Source organism: Myxocyprinus asiaticus, chromosome 41, assembly GCF_019703515.2.
Source record: "Myxocyprinus asiaticus isolate MX2 ecotype Aquarium Trade chromosome 41, UBuf_Myxa_2, whole genome shotgun sequence".
NCBI classification, from domain to species: domain Eukaryota; kingdom Metazoa; phylum Chordata; class Actinopteri; order Cypriniformes; family Catostomidae; genus Myxocyprinus; species Myxocyprinus asiaticus.
The window spans coordinates 6,730,565-6,742,591 of record NC_059384.1 but is presented as its reverse complement, the minus strand read 5'-3'; the positions used below and the strand labels follow the sequence as shown (position 1 = coordinate 6,742,591).

At 35.5% G+C, this 12,027-nt stretch overlaps 1 protein-coding gene across 2 annotated transcripts in view; it reads left to right on the top strand.

The window, feature by feature from the left end:
* The window catches only part of LOC127432169 (tomoregulin-1-like), a 35,576-nt gene that overhangs the window by 21,076 nt on the left and 2,473 nt on the right, over nt 1-12,027 (top strand). The window contains exons 2-9 of one of the 2 annotated variants that reach the window (XM_051683025.1): nt 3,723-3,832; nt 4,956-5,085; nt 7,410-7,436; nt 8,223-8,322; nt 8,923-9,071; nt 10,573-10,629; nt 11,229-11,349; nt 11,463-11,624. In XM_051683025.1, coding sequence (XP_051538985.1) covers nt 3,723-3,832; nt 4,956-5,085; nt 7,410-7,436; nt 8,223-8,322; nt 8,923-9,071; nt 10,573-10,629; nt 11,229-11,349; nt 11,463-11,624 — 856 coding nt within the window. Of the gene's footprint in view, nt 1-3,719; nt 3,833-4,955; nt 5,086-7,409; nt 7,437-8,222; nt 8,323-8,922; nt 9,072-10,572; nt 10,630-11,228; nt 11,350-11,462; nt 11,625-12,027 lie in introns of both variants that reach the window. The other variant, XM_051683024.1, reaches the window with a different exon arrangement.

The following is a 12,027-nucleotide window of genomic DNA, read 5'->3' as shown; positions in this document are numbered from 1 at the left end:
GCCAGAAATCGTGTGAAGTGGCTTCAAGTGTCTGCTCCTCATTAACAGCTGCCTTACGCCTCCTCTCATCTACTTGGATTTACACGAGGGTTACGGCTGCTCAGTGCCTTTAATTTGCATGCGCAATGACCTTTTTTGAGGTGATTTGTTGTAATTTATTTGAAATCTTTCAAATATTCTATATACTGGGGATAACAGTAAGAATTGTTATTATTGGCCTTCTAACTTGCCTTAGAAATGATTGGTTATTATAAAGCTATTTAAAAACTCTGAATTAAAGATAAAATTCATAGTTTTCCACCACACGGAATTCCTTGAGCAGCCTTTGTTGTGAGGGTAGAAGCAAAGAATTGGGCCACAAGATTAGTCCTATTAACCCTGTCTCCAAATGCTCTCAACCCCAGCTGTGTGTCAGATGGAGGAATTGCCCTTGCCTAATTTTTGATGATAAGCATCACACCTTCAGCTAGCAGTCTGGAATATGAATGGCAGTAGACTGTGGACAGCTGTTGGACACATGTTCCTTCTGTGGGTGCTGCTTCTTAGTGGAGGAACTGAATTCAGATCAGTTTAGTCTCTAGGCAGACTAGGCACTGGTACTTGAAGGTACTTCCTGGTACCAGTGAGGGTTGGGAATATGTATATGGCAGAACATCCATATGGCCCCCCATTCTTGCAGCTTTATCACACCCAGTCTCATTAAAAAGACGTTTGTTGACCATCTGAACACCATCTACCATTAATTAGACATTATGATTGTTTTTGTGCCCTGCAAAATTACTGAAATTGTACAACAAGTTTGTCAATGCTTGTTGTTTAATAGTGGTCAGCCGAATTGGGTTTTTGAATGGTGAATGCCAATACTGATAACTAGAGAGTGGAATGGCCAATGTAATGCTGATATACACTCACTGACCACTTCATTAGGAACACTATGGTCCTATAAATTGCCCTACATGGTCTTCTGCTGTTGTAGCCCATCTGCCTCAAGGTTCGACATGTTGTACATTCAGAGATGCTATTCTGCTCACTACAATTGTACAGAGTGGTTATCTGAGTTACTGTAGCCTTTCTGTCAGCTCGAACCAGTCTGGCCATTCTCCGTTGACCTCTCTCATCTACAAGGCATTTCCATCCGCAGAACTGCCGCTCACAGGATGTTTTTTTTTTTTTTGGCACCATTTTGAGTAAACTCTAGAGACTGTTGTGTGTGAAAGTCCCAGGGGATCAGCAGTTACAGAAATACTCAAACCAGCCTGTCTCACACCAAATATCACGCCAGGGTTGAAATCACTGAGATCAAATTTTTTTCCCTTTCTGATGGCTGATGTGAACATTAACTGAAGCTCCTGACCCGTATCTGCATGATTTATGCATTGCACTGCTGCCAAATGATTGGCTGAAATTTTCGCATGAAAATCTTTGGCTAGATAATCGCATGATTAGGTATACAGTAGGTGTATTGGTGTTCCTAATAAAGTGCTCAGCGAGTGTATGTGATATTGGCTAATATAATTTTATTTTAGCCATTGAGATGTACACTTACATGCTGACAGTAAAAATTATTATTTATTTTTTTTACAAATTATTTATTTGAAATTCACAAAAATATTTGAAAACAGAAATTGTGCATTGTAATGCTGTTTGATTTTGGAAATGACACTAGGCAGAGCAAATGCATCTCTTAAAGTGTTTGTTCTCCCAAAAATGAAAAATCTGTCATCATTTTCCTCAATCTCGATCCAAACCTGTATTAAATTCTTCTGTGGAGCACAAAAGTATGTTGGCATAATTTTAGTCTCATTGCATCTTTTTTCCATACAATGAAAGTAAAAAGTGAATGAGCAGTGTTTCCCCAAGGATTTTTTTCTGCAGCGGTGCTGTTGTGCACGCATCCACAAGCCCACAACGCCGGACCCGTATTAACGCGTGTTGGTCAAAGAATAGATTAAAACATGAGTGTCAAACTCAATTTCAGCCTGGGCCACATCAGAGTTTATTTGTACCCTCAAAGGGCCCTTTGAAAATGTGGCACCAGCACCTGCTTTGGTAGCACCCATGCAAATAACATTACATGTTATGTGCATTGAAAAGCACATTTGATAGTACAGCATTGATTTTGAGGTTGGGATGCAGATGAAAATTATGATATTAACAACAGTAACATCTGTGGAAAAAAATGAACACCTAATTTTTATATGGCTAAATTGAAATATTCTGACAGTGCAACTAAGTTGGGTCTTCTTTACAGATTCCTTTAATCAGGCTCCTACTAATTAAACTACAGTCACATCTTGGAATTTCTGAAGGCAAACAAAACAACTTTCATTTTCCTACAAGCAGAGAGCATTACAAGAGTACAGATTTTACACAGATGGAAAACTGATAGCTTGGTCCATAATTATGAAAATGCACCACAGTCCTTCCATAGTATTCATAGTTTTAAAAATTACATTTGTAATATTTAATGGTAACTATAGGAAAAAACATCCATAGCTCCTTTCTACCATGGTTAGTAACTATGGTTTCTATATAAAGAACTTGACATTTTTGTAATGAAACACAGCATCTAAATAAATTTAGAATGTTTTTCTGCCACAACTACCATAGGTAATAGATTACAGTTAGTGTTATTGCAGTACATCAATGGTAAAGTTTTATAAGCGTTGTGATCTGAGAATTGAAAAGCTTTCTAATTTGTGTTTTGTCTGGTTTTCTTTGTCAGTGTCAGTTCAGAAAGTGGGGGCTGTTTGTTTTAAACTAGTTTCATCACCAAGACATAAGAGTTTTGTAACAGAAAATTCTGTACCGCATTCAAACGTGTTTCGCGATCCCTGCTGCAAATCTCACTGGTTCACAGGCACATTTAAAATAGTCTGTGTGGTTGAGACCAGTCCGCACCGCACCTGCTCTGCCCTCGTGCTGCTATGATTAAGCCGTGTTGATAATTGACCTGTGTAGCGCTGTTTCATTCCACTTTTGAAGTGAGCAAAATGCGCTCCAAAACATACAGATGACAGGAGCAGGCTCATTTATATTCACAAGGAAAGCGCTAACTGATTGTTCTGTGAAAAGTTGCGATCCTCTGCCATCCTACATTTCAGAAATTAGCTCACGGGCCACTTGAAATGAAGCAAGTTTGACACATGTTTTTATGCGTCGACGTCACTGTGAGTAAGTGTGTGTATTTGTGTGTGTGTGGTGGGGTCCCTTTTGCAGTGTAGACAGCGCAAAGCTGACTGGGACTGGCAAGCATTATGTTGCATCAAGAATATTAAATGAATAATGTAAAATCCCAAGAGCGGCGCTCATAATTCATAAAATGCATATATGGGAAACACTGAAATGAGGTTTACAGTCTGCCAAAAATCTAGAAAGTAAGTCACACAGGTTTGGAGCAACATGAGTGTGAGTAAATGACATTGAATGACAATGAATTAAAATTTCTTTAAGAGAGGTATGGTTTGTTTACAGCATTTAAAATAATAAAATGGCTGACACCATGAACTGTTTCACAACAGTAGTTTTGGTATATATATATATATATATATATATATATATAAATCATCAATATGCTCCTGTAATCAGTGGATTCCTAAAAAAAAAAAATTGTTCAAAGTGGAAAAAAGAATACATCATCAATCTCTATTCTTGGGTCTGTGAGGGTTAATCATCCTCATCCTTTTTTGTTTTAAAATTTGGCTTCTGTTTTACCCCAGCAGATTTGTCGGAAAAGAAGAGTGACTTGCGTGTGTGTGATGCTACTACGTGCCGTTATGATGGGACCTGTCGAGACAACGGTGCTGACCTCAAATGCGTATGCCAGTTTCAGGTACACATATTTTAAATATAATTTGTAATGTTGTTCTTTTTTAAATAAAAATGTAGTTTTAGCTCTTTGACCGTGTCCAAAACCATTTAAAACCATTCACACTTGTGAGCACTTATCACTTCTGTATTCTACTGTATATTGATGCGGCAAGTTGCTATGTTGCTTGGCAACCATGAACAGCCTACCGTTAGGCTATTACATTTATTAGGATTGTTTATATTAAATATTAGTATTTATTTTGTAACATTGTTCATATACACTACCGGTCAAAGGTTTTGAAACAACTCATTCTTTATTATAATTTTTTTTAATAGTATAGTATATAATAATAGTAAAGTCATCAAAACTATGGAATAACATAAATGGAACTATGGGAATTATGTTGTGACTAAACAAAATCCAAAATAAATCAAAACTGTGTTATATTTTAGCATTTTCAAAGTAGTCACCCTTTGCCTAGAATTTGCAGACATGTACTCTTGACATTTTCTCAACCAGCTTCTTGAGGTATCACCCTGGGATGCTTTTTAAACAGTATTGAAGGAGTTCCCATCTATGTTGGGCACTTATTGGCTGCTTTTCTTTATTATTTGGTCCAAGTCATCAATTTTTTTTTTTTAATTAAATTTTATTTTTTTTATGACATAAATTAATATGGTGGCACAATTATATTTTTGTCTACAAAACTAATTTCAAACATTTAAGCATACGCCTTCAGATCAAAAGATTTTTAAGATCATGAGAAACATTTCAGGCAAGTGTTTCAAAAGTTTTGACCGGTAGTGTATTTAAATTACTTTGAATTATCATTGTGTATGAAATGTGCTATATAAATAAACTTGCCTTGCCTCCAATGGCTTCAGTCCACTATGCCTAGTAGCCCTTGGTCCTTATGATTTTTCTTTGCGCTTCTGGAAATTGTTCAAATGATCCTACAGGATCAGTGCTTTAGCATTTTACTTCTTTTTACTTTAATCAATGAGCCCATATCTCAAACATACTAGTCTGAAAAATCACACCAGTGATCGCAACTAAATACTACACCCTGTTCTTCAAAACTTCTTGTTTCCGTTCTGTATCTGAGAAGCCTTTCTCATGTATCATCTATCCCTATTTGTCGCAGTGCTCTAAGAACTACATCCCCGTGTGTGGTTCTAACGGAGACACCTATCAGAATGAATGCTATCTGAGACAGGCAGCCTGTACGCAGCAGAGACCAATTTCTCTGGCCTCTGAGGGCCCCTGCTATCCTGGTGAGTCAACTTCCTGAAATGAAAGCCTAACATATTCTGGCTCAGTTCATATTACAATGACTGTGCTAATTTTATTAAAACAAATCTCAGACATTTGCACACACTTAATAGTGAAAAATGTCCTCAGGGGCTGTTCTAATCAAACCAGTTCTTGTGCTAAAAAAATTATTGAGACGTGTTTTTAAAAGTTCAAGTTCTTTTTAACTTGACAAGCCACCTAAAAAACATAGCGCTCCTATAGGAGACACTGAAAAATAGTGAGGCACTGTCAAATATGTCCGTTTAGTGCATATTTACACAGAAAAACTGTTGAAAAACAGCACAGATGGATTTGAAAACGGGTTTGGTGTTAACGGCCCCTTACGCAGCTCTGTTTCATTCTATTCTCAATATTATGTGTTGGTACTACATCTATTGTATATTTGTATTTATGTTATGGATATGGATAAATGCTCCTTGTAAGATGTTGCAGTAAACATTTTGCCAAATTGCAGTTCAAAACACAAAAAGTTTAATATTACTCATTATATAAATTGTTTAGCGGCCCAAATGACCCAATATGCTAATTTCAAAAAGTTTTGCAGGTAGTTTTGTGCTTATGTTGCAAACACCAAATGTATAATCATAGTTTTAATATACTACATATGATTATAATTCATATTCTAATTAACAGTATGTGATTTAATGTTTTATGATGTATAACCTCAATTCTGAAAAAGTTGGGACATTATGAAAAATGCTAATAAAAACAAAAAGGAGTGATTTGTAAATTACATTCACCCTTTGCTAAATTGAAAACACAACAACTACACATTATATGATGTTTTACCTTGTGAATTTCATTGTTTTAGTTTTTTAATGTACAGTAATTTCAAATCAGATGATTACAACACACTCTAAAAAAGTTGAGACAGGGGCAATTTAAGACTAATAACAATTTGACCAGTTAAAATAACAAGGGGATGTGAAACAGGAGATGTTAAACAGATGAGGCAATTGTGTCATAGTACTGTATACTGTATAAGGAGCCTCCAAAAACAGCCTAGTCCTTCAAGCACAAGGATCATTCGAGACTTGTTAATTTGCCAACAGGTGCTTCAGCAAATAATCCAGCACTTTGAGAACAATGTTTCCAAAACAATTGGAAGGATTTGGGGCATTTCACCCTCTACAGTGCACTATATAGTTAAACGATTCAGGGAATATGGTCAAATCTCGGTGCGTAAAGGGCAAGACGAAAACAACTTCTGAATGCACGTGATCTCTGATCCCTCAAACGTCACTGTCTTAAAAAACATTATTCATCTGTAATGGATATCATGAACATGGGCTTGGGATTACTTAAGTAAACCTTTATTAGTCAACACCACTTACCGCTGCATCTACAGATGCAAGTCAAGACTTCACTATGCAAAGCAGAAGCCCTACATCAACACTGTCCAGAAGTGCTGCCAACTTCTCTGGGCTCAGTCTAATCTTAGATGGAAAGTAGAACAGTGGAACAGTGTTTTTTGGTCCGATGAGTCCACATTTGAAATAGTTTTTGAAAAACACAGCCATCGTGTTATGCGGGCCAAAGAGGAAAAGGACCATCCAAGCTGTTATCAGCTTCAGGTCCAAAAGCTAGTGTCTGTATGGGCCAGGGGTGTGTCAGTGCCCATGGCATGGTAACTCGTACATCTGTGAGGGCACCATTAATGCAGACAGATATGTAAAAATTTTGGAGCAGCATATACTGCCATCCAGCACTGTCTTTTCCAGGGACGTCCTGGCATTTTCAGCAGGACAACTACAATACTGGCCGAGTAAGGAGAGAGTGCGGGTGCTAGATTGGCCTGCCTGCAGTCCTGACCATCTCCAATTGAGAATGTGTTGTGCATTATGAAGCACACAATACAGCAACGAAGACCCCATACAATTGTGCAGCTGAAGACCTACATAATGGATGGATGGGGGAAAATTCCACTTTTTAAACTTAACAAACTTGTGTCTTCTGTGCCTAAATGCTTAATAAGTGTTATTAGAAGAAATGGTGATGTTTCACAGTGGTAAACACTCGACTGTCTTTTTTGGAGTGTGTTGCAATCATCTTATTTGAAATTACTGTTCATTTTCAAAAAACAATGAAATTCACAAGGTAAAACATCATATAATGTTTAGTTGTAGCACTTTAAATATAGCAAAGGGTGAATATAATTTACAAATCACTCCTTTTTGTTTTTATCAGCATTTTTCGTACTGTCCCAACTTTTTCGGAATTGGGGTTGTATGTGCGTTTATACTGTAGATGGAAAGTTAAAAATGACTTATTTTTTTGTTTCCAGACAGCAGCTCGGGATCTGGGGATGGAGGTATGTTTTCTCCTGTTTGGACCAAATCAAAACGACAATAATATAGAGGAAATCGTAACATTTCTAGGAATTTGACCTACAGACTTCAAATTATCCCAAAAATGGGTCATCTCCCAGCAATACAGAGCTCAGTAGATTAGCCCCAAAAAAAAAAAAAAAAAAAAAAAAACACACCATCTAAGGTTATTTTTAGCTCCGTCATGCTGAATTTGCCAGTTCAGTGATAAAAGAGTGACCCCGCACTGCGCTCAGTTTGAGCCTCCTCTGGTTCGGGTTTTAAAGATGAAGGCATTTGCGCATGAGGCCACTGTAGATCTGTCATTACAGCAAATTACAGAGCACTGCAAAAATGCTCAAGTGCTGTTGAGTCTGTCCATTTTTTAAATGTATGCTATTCTATTGAATTTTAAGTTGTAAATCAAGTGGATAACTTAGAAGGGAAAATGTTTGGCAAAATACACTACCAGTCAAACATTTGGACACACTTGACTGAATTTATGTTTCTCGTGATCTTTAAAACATTTTGATCTTAAGGCTTGTAATTAAATGCTTGAAATTATTTTTGTAGACAAATATAAATTGTGCCGGTGTACAAATTTCTTTTCAAAACTAAAATTCTAATGGATAGTAAAGGAAAAGCAGTCTACAAGTGCCCAGCATTCATGAGAAACCCTTCAAAACTGTTAAAAAAAAATCAGTGCTGTGTTTTTCAGTAATAACTGCCATAAATGATATGTACATTTTTTATTAAAATGTAACTGAATTTGTTTTATAATTGTCTTGCAGAATATGAGGGATCAGGCACAGATTCGGTCAAGAAAGTCACAAAATGCAGCAGCTGTAAGTACGGCGCGGAATGTGACGAAGACGCAGAGGACGAAGACTCGTACGTGCTGCTTAATTCCTTTATAATTACCACTTATGTAGTCTTGCCAATTTTAGGAGATTACTCAGAGTTGGTATATAATGAGTCCCCATGCTATTTCATACCAGCTTATGAAGGTAATGAATGCTTTTTTTTATTATTATTGGAAACAACTGCCATTCTTTATAATATAAAAACAATCTTGGAAAGAATTCAGCTCTATCAAAGAGAGAAAATAACTACACCCTTGGGTTGCGAAAGCAGCACTGCAAAGTAAAGTGTAAAGTTTTCTTGCATTTTTTTAATGCCAAGTGCTAATAAACAGTATGGACTAGGTCCAGGAACCACTGTAGCCTCCGAAGACATGAGACTTACAGAGCCCAAGGAAAAATTTTCCTACGTCAACACTCAAACGCTTATAGCTTGAAATAGAACGGCCTTACAATGGAGCACCATTAATGAATGAACCACCAGGGGGAGACAACAATTACACAAAGTACCAGTAAAAGTACTCGTGAGGTGCTTGTACCAGAAATTTTTATGTAGGGCATTATGTGAATTATGCATAGCACAAATGTAACTTACAGCATTTAACTATGTCTTTCATTCTTTTTGTTGCAGCTGTTCGTGTAAAATCGACTGTAGTGGGCATAATGAGAATCCCGTATGCGGTACAGACGGAAACTCGTACCACAACCCCTGCCTTGTGCGAGAGGCTTCCTGCATGAAGCAGGAACAGATAGACGTGAAACATCTGGGGAGATGCCCAGGTCAGGCCCTATCAATAGCCATAATCAGAAAGACTGTTATATTAATATTGAAAAAAGCCGGATTGGCATACGTAACTGACTATTTTTAACCACTGGATTGAACATTAATTATGCTGGAAATTTCTTTTGTAATATGTATTTCAGGGTTCCCACAGTCATGGAGAACTTGGAAATATCAGGGAATTTTAAATGAATAATATTTTCTGAATAAAATAAATATATATAAATGGGTGATTTTCACGAAACCTGTCAAGAAAATATTCTGGTCCTATTTTACTCCACAGTCAAAATAAACAAATTAGAATTTATACTTTGCATTAAGAAAACAAAGATATATTTAGGACCATAAAGATTTTTTACATTGTGACCTTATTTTCTTGAAATTTACGCACACTTTACCCCCCATTTCTTATAACTGCATTGCAAAAAAAAAAAGACATTATGATATTCGAATTATTCTATAATAATATGTAAATATAATAAAACAATTATATATTAATTAAATTGTAAATTATTTATGATATTCACTGTGAATTTGTTTTTTATTAAACTGTAAATTATTTATACATAATAGTAGTACTTCCTTTTTGTAGTACTGCCTTTAATTTTCACTGATTTTAATAGCAAAAAAATCATTGTACAATAGCGTATTTATTTACTGTAATATAGTAAAAAAGAATGACTGTGTTACGGAAATAAAATCATATTTGAAAACACTGGTAATAATAAAATTTAAATGCACAGACGCGTTGTGTTAATAAGAATTGGGGGGGTAAAATTTGCTTAAATGTCCTGAAAATAAAGTCACAATGAAAACAAATCTTAGTGGTCATAAATGTAGGCTTAATGTTCTTTATGCGAAATATAATTTCATATTCATTTTGTGTTGATTTGGGGTTAAATATGTGCAGGACATTTTCTTGACAGGTTTTGTGAGAATCAACCAAATGAATGTATTATTACAATCGAAATAATACTAAAATAATAATCAGCATAATTAAATGAACACATTGTAAAAAAAAAAAAAAAATTCTTCAATTTAATTGCCTTACATTTTTATATAGTGGTGCCAATGTTACAACTTGCAATCAGTGATACATTTTTTAAACACTTTGAATTTTATTACTGATGCAGAAAATGTAATTGAAACTCTGAAAACTCACTAATCGAGTAGAAATGACAGGATTTTTTATAACAAGTTAAATGGATAGATGGAAACAAAGATGTTTGGAAGTCATGGAATTTCCAATAGTCAATATACATTTTTTATACTTGTGCTCAGCTCTAACATAAATTTATTTTTAATTTATAAATTTAATTATTAAGATCTGTATAAAATTATAAAAAAAATAAAAATCCTTCTCCAGTAATCACAAATGACTGGAAAAGTCATTGATACTTGGTCAAAAGGTGTGGGAACCCTGGTATTTGTAGTATGTTAGATGTTCCAAAGTGATTGCATCTCCCAAAACCAATCCATGTTTTTTTCCCCATCACCCAGATAAAGACAAAGGCAAAAAAACAGATGCTGGAATTCCTTACAAGCCTGAATTTACCGGTAAGCACACTAAAAATTATGATCTTCCATAAAAACATGTCAAATTAATGCTTTTTCATGCAGTGATATACTCATATAATCAAACAACATAATGGACCCTTTTCATATTTCGGGGATTAGAACGTGGAAGTAAACTATAGTGGGGTAAACTTCAATTGCCCTGAATGGGAGACCACAGTAAATATTATTTTTACGTTCCCAAAAAAAGAAAAAACACTATTATGTTAGCACAACTTCCAAAAGAGGAAAAAATAGATAGCAGTGGAATACAACAGTCAAATGCCAAATTTAGTATGCAAGATTTACGCTGCTAAATAAGGTGGAAATGCGTTATCAGAGGCTGTGAAAAGGGTTCATTAAACTAATCTAGTGAAGGTTGAGTTTCATTATAAATGCTTTAATGTACATTTTTGATTTAAAAAAATTATGAAATCTTCTCCAGCAATGTGCAAAAATGCTTCAAATAGCTACAATCCTTTGATAATTTGCAGTTTTGAAGCTATAGTTCTGTATATTTTGCTGAATGCTAATATAAGACAAGAGGTTAAATGTGGTACACTGTCAGCAATGTGGTTTACAGTTGATTGTCCTATTTTTAGACCCAGCAAAAGCTGGTGATGGAAAAGGATATGGTTGGATGCCTGTCCCCTGCACAGACGACTACGCTAACTTCTGCGTTCATGGCCAGTGTGAATTTAATTATGGTATCGCCTCCTGTCGGTGAGTGTCTGATGGAAATTTGGTTGCATGGAATCATGTTAATCATTTTATTTGTTTGTTATAAAATGGCATTTCAACAAAGAAGTTTTATATAGTTTCTTGTATTTCCATAGGTGTGATTCAGGCTACACGGGAACACAGTGTGAGGAGATTGCAGACTTTAACATCCTTTATGTGGTACCCAGCGGTCAGAAACTTCATTATGTGCTTATAGCTGCTATCATTGGAGCTGTGCAGATTGCCATTATTGTGGCAGTTGTAATGTGCATTACCAGGTAAGTGCCTAATAAATCTCACTCGCCTTTAGTAGATTGAGTTTCATTAATACACTGTTGGGGAAGCTACATTTGTAAAAGTGGTTTGCTACACTATAAGTCAAGGTAAAAAAGTAGCTATATTGAAGGCTTGAGATATTAGGCTAAATGTTTGCCTCAGTTATCCTTTACTTTCTTTGTTTTGAAAAAAGATGCAATGAAAATGAATAATGACTGAGGCTGTCAGTCTGCCTAACAGAATTTTTATTTTTTAGTGAACTGTCTCTTTAACAATGGTGCTTCCATTGTTAAATTTGAGCTAATTTATGAATTAGACACCAGCAGAAACCTTCTCTTTTGTCTAGTACAAATAACAGAGTGAATACTAGTATAATAGTGTCATAGTTTATTTTATACTGTTTAT